The following is an 11,925-nucleotide window of genomic DNA, read 5'->3' as shown; positions in this document are numbered from 1 at the left end:
AATAGCTGTCACCATTTCAAATTAATTAGACAGTCACATCAGCTGGCTCAATTATTTCCATCAGTGTTCATTATTCGAAAGGTCATTGATAAATAACCGAACTCTATGTTTGATTTCAGAGCATTCCAGCTTTATTTCAGGCCTAGGGTCAAAAAATATACGACGCAAACATCTTATTAGCCGATATTTACATTTATGTTTATGTTTACGTCATAATGATGCTCATTATCCACTTTTTTATAACGATCTGGTGTACACTAAAGTATCTATTTACGGCAGCGCTTGGATGTTTAAGTACACTTCATGGTCATCTATCGTATCTAATCGGAGTAGTTTAACTACTCGGCAAAACTGGTGCTGGTGAATTCGTTAATCATCTGAAAATTGGTTGGGTGCAAGAGGGAGGAAATCAAGAGAAGAATAGTATCGCTGTCAAACAACAGACGTTGGGGTGACTAGAAAGCACTCACAGAGTGACATCGATGTTCAAAAAGACTTTGTATGCTCTTTTGTTCAACCTTGCGAACAAATCTCCTTTACCTTCTGGTCCCTTGAAGAAAAAATGTTTCGACACTCTAAATTAACCTCGAACATTGATTCTATGCAAATGTTTTCTCCTCATTTGTTTGGTAAACACTGAGACGACGACGCACCTGAGCTAATAGGAGTTACTGTACACTTGGTTTCAAAGTGCCACCGTAAGTCTAACATCCTAACATATCGTTTTACAGATATTTAGAATCTGTTTGCTGAGTGGCACTGGTTCACTTAGACGATGCTCAGTGAATTGTTGCTCTAGATTCTGAACACAAGTCTGAAGCGTGTAAAAAGGACACGGTTATTTTATGAAGGTGGGGGAGGGACAAGAGTGTGTAACGTGTAAATATGTCACATTTGTTCAGTGCTTTTGTACGCAACACCTTTCCAACCGAACGATGGCAAACACAGTCAAAACAGGAGTCAGTAATGAAGGCGTTCGAGGATGTGTCTAGAAAAATACCGGTTTGTCGAGATGTCTGTGTGATCTGGACTGGCTAGTAGTTGAGAGGACTGAGTAGTACAGAGTACCAAATGGTGATCCGGTGTGGACGCATGACCGAACGATTTCAGCTCGGGTGCGTCTAGTAACATTAGTGAGCTCAGCATTAATGTCGTAGACTTACAGAACTACATATTGTGGAGGTTATTTAGTACCACACATGAACTGTCCTTCGTGATATACAGGATTTGAAATCGTCCCACCTATTCCCTCTGAGATTGTCCACCCTGGAAAACTTTGTGTTGGTAATTGACTCTCTGAATCAGACAAATTTCTCAACACTCAACACTGGTGATCATCTTATTAGTTTCAGCGAATACGACATGTTGAACACTTTTGGTCAAGTGTCATTACCAGACCACGACAGGGACTGATGTAAAACGATTATTCCGCTGTTCGTGCCTTATTTTGGTGGTCCATTACCTGACTCCAATTGGATTGTAAGATGGTTGTTATCGTAGTATGCATACCAGCTGCCTTCGTATATAGTTGTCGACTCAGATCGCGTTAGTGGATAACAGAATCAAATAAGCGAAACACAAGAATGAATTATGGATGCGTACATTTCGTACAATCGTTGATCCAACAGAGGACCGGAGAAACGAAGTGAATGGAGCAATGTGGAGAGGGCGAAGCGAAGCGGATCGTTGAACACATGTGAGCAAACTCCACTTAACCAAGCGTGACTCAATATTTATAATCAGACAAAAACAAGTTACAGACACGTGATAAATAGAATAAACAATTGGTACACATATGATCGTATAAAAAGCAGACAGGGTTAATATTCGAATAAGTAACAGAGTAAAGACGTGGCTTGATAAGAGTGGATAGATTGGTCTGTCCAGGGGCTAGAACAATCTGTGTGGGCTTGACATGGTGGCGGCCACTACATCGTCAAGAGTTTCACTTATCTCTATCTTTCTTTACAACCAAAAATTATTTTCACTTTATTCATCATTGCCTTCTTCTTCGTACGCTTTAAGGGAAATGACTATTGTAATCATCAACACACTTTCATATTTCCTATTTCACGTTACTCCGACAACATTTTCTGAACCTTTTTTTAATTCTGAGAACTTCTGTAAACACTCTTTCATAATGTGTTCGCGTGAGTGGAATGAGAGGAATTTCCTTCCATATTACATACTTTAGTATTTCCACCGTCTAGAAATTGATTACGTAGCAATTCTTTCAGGAATTCCTCATCCTGTGGTTAGGCTCAGCACACTTAACTCTCAGAATTTTTTAAGGGCTATTCAGCAGAGGTTGAAAATGAAATTGTTGTCTTTAGTTAGCTTTAAAAGTTTTAGGTAGTGTATGCCGCTTATTTCAACTTTCGCGTTACTATGTCAAATGTAGATTTGAAACCAAAGTATGAACCAGGTGGGATTTTCTCTTTCAATATACATAAGCTTGTCTACACAGGTGAAAAACTTCTTTGCTTCCATGGACCTCTTATGTATGAAGCCAAGTGTCTGGATGTCAAAGTGAAAGAAGATGGAGTGATGTATTTTGTACACTACCAAGGTTGGAATAAGAAGTAAGGATATAATCAAATTTAATTTTGGATAATAGTTGGGATGAGTGGGTAACTGACAAGCGTATGTTCAAGTATAACGAAGAGGGTTTAAAGAAACAGAAGGAGTTGGAACGGCAAATGTAAACTATTATGTTCCCTACTTAATGTTTCGAACGGGTTGTAGAAGGTCTGGAAAAGTCAAAGTCTTAAGAAAATCCGACTTAAAGTCACAATCTTTACCACCTCCGGAAGTTTTAAAGGATGTAGAGCGGACACTGAAGCCTGGTCATTTAAAACAAGGTTGTACTTTCTGGGTTACTTCACTTACTGTTCTTATAGAAGAGGAGAGTCCTAAAGCGAAGCAGTCTAAAAGTAACAGTGAAGCAGATCAAAAACCAATCACACCTGTGACGACAGAAGTAAAGGAGAGTGAAGATGTCAAGGCACCTTCAAAGCCTCCTGAAGAATCTAACGGTGTATTCAACATTACTACTGTATCAAGCAGAAGAAGAAAAAGTCGGGCGACGTCAGGAATAAAATCTATCGAGAATGTAAATCTGAAAAGCTAAATTTTTGAAGTCAGGAGTTTTTTTTCGTGATTTTTTGGAACATTTTTAGAACAACTCAGTCGTATGGTTTCGTTTATGTATGTGCAATGGCTTACATACTTTTTTAGTGTTCAGAACGTTAACTTATGCCTTATGTTTTGATTCTCCGTACACTTCCTAGACCCATAGCTCTGCGATTCTGATTCATGTGATAATAAACCCAGTGTTAACGAAGCTGAATTTTCAAATATCTCACTCATCAGTCAGTACATCTGCAATGAAATAAGTTCTGTCTCTTGCAGTATGAATCAGGTTCCGAATAAAATTCATATATTCTTAGCATTCGGCAGATTCATGTTAATTGCCGAGACAGACTATGTCTCTTTCTGTTGTGTGCAGATACCTATCTAACCTTCCTCTTATTATCTTGTTAGGATGACAGTTTACTTTCAAAGCCACAACTAATGGTATCTATACCTCCATCTTTAAAGGCATGGCTCGTGGATGACTGGGACTTGATTACTCGTCAAGCTCGTGTAAGTCGGATTTCCTGTAACTGTTTAGTAGTCGTGTTCCATTTTGTATCGAGATGTAATTAATTTACTCCAATTTAAAGTGGTTGTCAAATTAAAATCAATTTGAACCTAAAGAGAGGAACTAAGATGTTCTGAATTCATATCACTGTAATAGATCGTCGCCTGTACCACCGTCTTCAATAAGCGGAAGCATATTTTTGTTGTGTAGTCACATAAACCATCAGATTTGTGTCAGGGCTGGGATACCGCCCGGGTGCCCAAACCATGTGGTCTTCTTAGGGGACCGCACCCAGAACCTTCGACCTGAAGTTCTGATCCACAAGGCAGTGGAGCAACGTCACGAGATGCAGTCCCATGGTAGCCGGTGACCAACGATTGGTTCATACGCCATTTGTTCCTTCAGGATCCCGGAGCTCATGTGCACCATTGGTTTGGAATCAGGGTTTCCGAACTCCCCTAGGTGAACTTTTCATGTCCATCAACCCGGTTAAAGCGCCGAACATTCGCTTTTCGTCTTCTCAATTTTGTAAGCAATTTCCTCGCCACTAGAAAGCAGTGAGTAGGACTTCCCTGTCAGTGGTTGTATACGCGTGGCCATGTGAGAGCATTTCGAAGAGAGCTGACTTTCTCCACCCGCTGTACCAGGGCATTTTGGCGGAAAAGCCATCATGTTTTTATTATATCCTTCATTATTGTCCCGGTTCACTGAAGCATTCGATCATTCATCTTCCAAACATTGTCACACTTTGTTTTTAGGTTGCATGTTTTTGCTAAGCTAACAATATTTTCAGTCAGCCATTGACTGAGTTTGAAGAAAATGGTTTTTATTATTTTGTTAATTTACTTGTCTCTGTAGTCGTTGCAAAGTTTGTTTAAGCTTATCTTGTTTCATTTTACTGATTTGGTTAATTTGCAGCTTTACGAGCTTCCTGCTTCCCAACCAATATCCACTCTTTTGTCTGACTTCTTAGAAAGTGCTGAAATCGAGGTGAAATCTGAACCCACTTCTGAACCTCAAAATTCTCAACATAATATAAATCCTGCAATAAGACCTGATTTAAGACGTGAATTTCTCGCTGGGATTCAGCATTACTTTAATTTGATTATCGGCTCTCATCTCCTATATAAATTTGAACGGTTACAATATGCTGAACTTTTAAAACGTCACACAGATAAGAGAATGTCAGATATTTATGGTTCAATTCACTTATTAAGGCTATTTGGTACGTCCTTCAATTCAATGTGTAGTTTTCAAGTTTTTCACATAAATCACTAAACGGCGCTTTGATTTACCATACCATTTTTAACGAATAAAAAGTAGCTTATGAGAAAGACAAAAATGTCTTCGAGGAAGTGAAGAATTTATTTGAGTTAATTGATTGATTTTATTTATTTATTTTAACACATATATTGGTACACGGAGGCACCAAATACATATGTGCCACACAAATCTCACTTGATATGTGTGAGGGCTGTGATACTGCCCGGGTGCCCAAACCGAACCACGTGATTTTCTTAGGGGGGCCACACCAGGAGCCTTCGACCTGAAGTTCTGATCCACAAGGTAGTGGAGCAACGTCACGAGATGCAGTCCCATGGAAGCCGGTGACCAACGATTAGTTCATAAGCCATTTGTTCCTTCAGGATCCCGGAGCTCATGTGCACCATTGGTTTGGAATCAGGGTTTCCGAACTCCCCTAGGTGAACTTTTCATGTCCATCAACCCGGTTAAAGCGCCGAACATTCGCTTTTCGTCTTCTCAATTTTGTAAGCAATTTCCTCGCCACTAGAAAGCAGTGAGTAGGACTTCCCTGTCAGTGGTTGTATACGCGTGGCCATGTGAGAGCATTTCGAGAGGGAGAGCTGGCTCTCCCCAGTCTCGTCGTACCAGGGCATTTGGGGGCGTTCAAATGAATTCATTTAAAAACACTTCTAATATGTGCTTATGATTCCGTTATTCTGAATTTAAATGATGAAAAGCCAATCAATATCAAGTTGATTTTCGTCTTCCAACTTATAAGTCATAAAGTTGCGGCGTGTTAGTGGAAATTGAATCGCTTCAGTCTATAGTCAGGTGTAAAATATTTGTGTGCCATATCATAGCGATGTCACCAATATTGTTATTAAATAGTTATCTGCTAACACCCTTGCTATGTTTTTTCATATATAAGGTTATTTGAAACTCATAAAGTCTACATATAAATCTACTGTAGTGGTGATATAAGTTTGATGAGAAACTAACTGATTCTTTATATGTTTGACATTTCAATAGTGACAGAGTAATTAGTTGTTCAGATTGTTCATAGTTCTCTTAAATTATTCCATTCCCACTCTTATCATTGTTGTCAAGACTGGAATGTTCTTTTGTTGTTTGCTAGCTCAAGGGTTTACTTCTTCCGTAACAACTACACTAACCGATTATAACTTAAAGGCTTTCATCAAAGTATATCCATCATATTAAAATCGTTTATTTTAATCTATTACCTGCAAATAGATATGATGGACAACTTATAACTATTTTGGTTTGTATGTGTTTCACTGTAGTCCCAGTATGTATTTCTATTGCAGTTAAGCTTCGGGACATGGTTTCTTGTACCAAAGTCGATGTAAATAGTCTGCCTGTTCTAGAAGCATTGGTCAACGAATTCTTGCAGTAAGTATTGTCTTTTGGGTCATTAGGTTTTCTTTTATTACAAAATTTATGTATATGTTACCATTATTGCTCTCTCAGGTGTTTAACGTTACTACTGTGAAGACTTACTCAAACTATCACTTTTGAATAACTGGTGCATGCTTTGTGAAAACTATTAACTGTTATTAGAAGAAACTACACCTCAAAGTATGTGCGTATTGATACACTTTATGTAAAAATAGACAATTGGTGTATATAAAGTTGGAACATACGATGCTTCTGTTCCCTAACTTCCATAACACCTTATATTTCGGCTAAAATGTAATAACAGAAATAAGGAAGTAAAATATTTTTAATAATTAAGCGGAGTCAGTTTCAAAAAGCCATAAGGTAGTCATCTGTTTTGGAACAATAATTCCGTTCTTTATTCAGTGGTTTCCAGTCTAGAACTAAATTATTCAATATGAAATATGGATTTCCCTTACTGTCATATAACTTCACCTTTCAGAAATATACACATTGTATGCGAGTCATGAATACATTTTGCTTGCAGAAGCTCAACTTTTTCAGAACCCTTACGCACAAGTCATTCAAAATGGACATTTTTATTGACGGCGCGTCTTAAAAGAATAGTTCAAACTACGAATTATTCTCTGAAAAAGTGACTTACACTAAGCCACGAAACGTCAGAAAGTCTGATTCTTCTACCCATTGGCATATTACAAATATACTATTAATTTATACTCCGAATTAGATTATTTACATGTATATGTTCCTTTCAATCACTACTTAGTTGTCATTGATTAATAAACGTTTGTTTTTGTCTCATACTTTTATGTGACAGATTTTTAAGACAGAATGAAGGTCGTTACTTCCGTCTTGAAGATTACACTGTAGCGACGGCAGAATATCAGCGGAGAGCAATGTGCTGAATACATATTATTCTCATCTACTCTTTGGAAATATGTATATCTTCACAACTTGTATAATATTGTTAATATATTATAAATCGTTTTAATTTTTCGAAATCGTTACTTGTTGACAGATTCATACCTGCAATCTATAAATTGTCATCCCAGTAAAAAATCGTTTGATATTTTTGTCCAATTTCAGTTATTTAAGAATAAAACTGAATAACCTTAGTGAAAGTCTGAAACTTTAGGGTGCAAACAAACCTGCGTTCTTTTGGAATAATAGCCGAATACGATGCTCAAGGTCCGGGGTAAATTAGGGTTTGGTGGGCATTTCTGTCCTCCATCTCGACCAATAGTATGGTGGATATGAAACTTATAGGTCGTCAGTTTCAGTCCTTCAAAACACTTCTGTAGGCATGAGAATTTTGAGAGATTAAAATAGGCTATTCTAACCAGGTTTAAATGTAATGTTTAAATCGATTTTGAAACCACAGGAAATGAAACATCGCTTAAAGATTCACATGGTTTTAGACCAAAAGTTTCAACATTAAAATCTCAAAAGGATAAATGCTACGACGTTAATTCATTTTATACTACCTTACTGGTTAATGAAAGTTCAAACATAGTCTCGTATTTTTCGTAAAAGACTGATCAACTGGAGAATTATTGGGAACCGAACAGCACTTGGCAGTTGTTTCGCCGTAGTTCAGGACTTCTGTAGCGTTCATTCACGATTCTACTGGGGACTGGGCATAAGCCTTTCAGAGCTTATTGTAAGCACATTATCTTTAGATTCGTAAGTCGGCATCCAATGATCCATAACTTCACTCAGTTAACGATATAGTGTAACTATCATCAGTGATACCTATCTCACTCATGGCATAGTCACGACTTCTTATTGTGACTTTAGGAATTTATATGTAAATTAGTAATAACGACTAGGGATTGCGTCATGGATATACACTGCGAAAGGATTTTAAACTAGAAAAGAAAGGACCTTCCGACTAAACGATACGTTCTGATTGTTATTCTCAGTCATTTTTAATATTTAGGTGTTCGTTAAATATAATCGTTATCGTAACATCTGGGATTTTGTGTAAAAATTGATAAATTTACATTCCACGGAAAAGCAACTTATCATGAGTGTCCATAGGAAAGTTATCTAATATGAACACACGCACGAAATCTACGTCACACCTGGTTGACATAACGGTGTCGGTTGTTTCCAGTATTTCAGAAAATGAACATAAAATAGACAATGCAATCCTGATCCTGAAGACTTCTGAAATGTTACAGCGTTAGCGAGATTGTTTTGGATCATGACGCATTTCATTTAATATATATAACTTAGGATGAAAATAATTTTTAGTAAATGTAAGGTCAGCGTTATCGTATGCCAATATCTATTATTTTGACAAGAGAACTAAGAAGTCAGTAAACTAGTGTATATTTAGTCCGGGTGATTGGTGATACGCTTTGGGAGTTTAGGTTTTACTTAAAATCTATTTCTAAATTCTTAACATACAGCAAAACACTCATTCCCACTAAACAGATTTGTTCGTAATACATTTAAATATGGAAAGACGTTTTCTCATAGTTTGTAATAACAACTGTTTATTATTTCCTAAGAGGTCTTCATTTACGATGCCGAAATAAGGTTGTAATGTCTCATACTTTTACTCTGCAACCAGTCAAAAGTTATGTAACTGCACTCTCTGATCTTCGTTCATCATTCAGTTAAATTGACAAATTTCCCAGGTAAATTTGCTTAGAATTCTGTTTAATTTTAATCTAGTTATAATAGAATGTTACCAGCTATTTAGAGTTGCTAAATAACAATGATAAATTGTTATTTAAATTTGTTTGCATGTTCAAAAGTTATTAACAACTATTAGCAAAGTGTCCTGTGAACTGAAAACTATGATATATGCTTAAAAACATCTGACGAGTATTGGAAAATAGACTCATGAAAATATGTCAGGAGATTCTGACCCATTAGTGTAGATGGACTGTATTCACCACGTGATTGCATGGATTTCGTGTATACTTATTACTGAGAAATGGCAAACTAGTGATTTCACTTTTTGAAAAAAATACCTTCAGATCAAACTAATTTCCAAGTACTACGCAACTGTGTAGTAACATCTTTGCAAGTGAAGAGAATGACATTATTTTGGAGGAGACAACATAGGTGCCATCGTGAATACATAAAGGGTTTTTTTTCAGTAAGACTTATAATACAGGAGACTGCTATTGCTGTAAAACATGTGCAAGTTTGCCGGGTAAATTTGGATTCTGTCCACTTCTGATTGGCATCCAAAATATTTAATGATGTATAGAAGTATTTTTATGAAAACCACTTGGGGATTATTGCAGAAATCAATACAGTAAATTATTACGGGGAGAAATATCAATGTTATTTGGTGAATGGTTTCTTAGTACAGAGCTGATTAATAAAAAAAAGGAATATCCTATTCCATATTTTGAAAATAGCATTTAGTCAGGGAAAATTTGTAGACTGTGTCTAGCTTGGGACTCTAAATTTTTTTTTTGAAATTTCTAATTTTCGCTATAGTTTACTATTAGTATGTTGTACGTTGCGATATTAATTAGAAATAAGTAAGCACAGTCAACTGTCAATGACTACCTTGATACAATAGGACTTTTTTACGACATCTTCAAAGTTATCGCAAAAACCAACAAAATATAAATGATGAGTAGACTTGGGAAATACATTACTAATATAAAATTTTATTAAGAGGTGGTAATTCCGATTGTTGTGTAGTGAGGACGCTTTTTCATATATTGGGACTGATAATAAGGACTTGATTCAATCCTATAAATTTTGTTGAGAATAGATATTTCACAGCATCAATTGTACAATACTACAGCATGTATTCCAATCATAAGTTTTCAAAGTATATTTCATTAGTATTACTAACAGTCAGTATCAGGTACTCGTATTCAGTTATACAAGTTGTCCATTAGTTTAGCTGCTACAACTTTGTTATATATCACAACTTGAGGTGCTTGAATTCCTGTATATTTGTCGCTCATTGTTTCAAAGGATAGATAAATAAAAATAAGCCAAGAACTAAAGTATTTATGATAGGACTTTCCAGTATTTTGAATCACAATGATTTGTAACCCTTTTATAGCAACTCGTGAAAATGTACAATTAACGTTCTTAATTATTCAGTTTAAACAAATTTAGAATAGGTTGATTTATTGAGATACTCGAGCAGTTGGTAAATAAGTGTCGCAAACGTATGAGTTAGTCGCTAATTTCGGTCGGTAGGTTATTAGATTTTTTGTTTAAAAAAATATCACTTGTAAAACTTATAGTAGTCAGGTTACACTAATCAACGTTTATTTAAGTAATATAGTTAATACAATGAATAGGAACTTCAATTATGACATTTTACTGGACAATATTTATTGTAGTTCAATCGATGGCTAGTTGATTACAAAATAATCATATCTGGATTCATTTACGAAATCTTAAGAGCTATCATCAAAGGTCGGATGATTAGTTACATAAAAATAAATGATACCGTGCATAAAGGGAATCCAAATATGAATTACATTTCTAAAAATGTTAACAGTTATAAAAAAAGACAAAATCGTTCCGGTCTTTTGCCCAGTTTCCAAAAAACTACCAAGAAAGAATGGCATAATATAAAATATTAACATGAGAAGTCCTTTGCACTGTCATAAACTAACAAGGGACAATTGACATATTATTCCTGATACCGTTTAATTAATATAAACTTAATCTCGTGCTAAGTGAATTGCTTGGAAAGTAAGTTCCACGTCAAATTAGTCAGTTTACTATCTTATTCCATACAAATGTGAGTGAGGCGTAAAAAAACGATTTTAATAAGTATGTTAGTGATATGTATATACTTCTAATCTTAGAATAATTTGCCCTAAAAGAAAGTTGAGTCCTCACAGACATTCTGCCTTATATTATCTTTGAATGAATTCATTAACGGTGTGATGATGAATAACGTACAATAATCAGAATGTATAATCTATAGGCTACATTTTTAAATAATTTTTGAATTTCCTTGACAATTTACTGAATGTAATACTTCTACTTGCTTATTTTAGGTTCAAAACCAGTAGGTTCGTTTGTTACATTAGTTTACCGTTTTAAAACTTCGTCACATAAATAAGTGTTTATGTATGTGTTTTCTTCATACAAAATAATTATGGTGTGAATATGGATTTCTTTTCAGACTAATTAACGACAAGACAAAATCAATGATAAATCGTTGTTTTCCATAAAAGAGTCGTCATTTTAACAGTTGATAGAAAAACGAAAAAAGACACACTCTGTAAATACTTCAGGGATAGAAAACTAGCATTCTAAGAAGGACAATTGATAAATAAATGAAAATAAAACCAAATTATTCCAAATTACTGATTCTATTAAGTAGTACAGATCAATAGACTACGGTTAACACTTAAGGTTAATCATGATTTAAGGTTATTATAAATTATTTTTTTAGAATTTAAACCGAAGATAGTCTTGTAATTATTCATATTTTTGGACAAGATTCAAAGAATAAGAAGGGAAAATAATCAGGAATGTGAACATTGGATTATTCCTAATAGATTATAACTTTCTAATTAATAGTTGAACCAAAGCGAATATGTATTATCATGTATGCAAAAGTGATTTAAAGTTGTTAATTTGGTACTCATTGTTGGGAGTCTTTTATATGTCTT

General features: G+C 35.3%; 1 protein-coding gene across 4 annotated transcripts; it reads left to right on the top strand.

The window, feature by feature from the left end:
* Positions 1–2,341: 2,341 nt before the first annotated feature.
* MS3_00006779 (Mortality factor 4-like protein 2) lies at positions 2,342–7,602 on the top strand. 4 transcript variants are annotated; one of them, XM_051215006.1, is made up of 9 exons: positions 2,342–2,425; positions 2,468–2,582; positions 2,618–2,701; positions 2,746–2,861; positions 2,901–3,112; positions 3,544–3,645; positions 4,562–4,868; positions 6,214–6,298; positions 7,122–7,602. In XM_051215006.1, the coding sequence occupies exons 1-9, from the start codon at positions 2,389–2,391 to the stop codon at positions 7,207–7,209; spliced, it is 1,146 nt and encodes a 381-aa protein (XP_051073631.1). In that variant the 5' UTR covers positions 2,342–2,388; the 3' UTR covers positions 7,210–7,602. The 4 variants fall into 4 exon arrangements, with proteins under 4 accessions (XP_051073631.1, XP_051073632.1, XP_051073634.1 ...); XM_051215007.1 differs by having other exon boundaries at positions 2,468–2,701; positions 7,122–7,382; XM_051215009.1 differs by having other exon boundaries at positions 2,746–3,112; positions 7,122–7,305.
* The last annotated feature ends 4,323 nt before the right edge of the window (positions 7,603–11,925 follow it).

The sequence above is a fragment of the Schistosoma haematobium genome, chromosome 1, assembly GCF_000699445.3.
Source record: "Schistosoma haematobium chromosome 1, whole genome shotgun sequence".
In the NCBI taxonomy this organism is placed as follows: Eukaryota; Metazoa; Platyhelminthes; class Trematoda; order Strigeidida; family Schistosomatidae; genus Schistosoma; species Schistosoma haematobium.
This window is presented reverse-complemented; position numbering and strand designations above follow the sequence as displayed.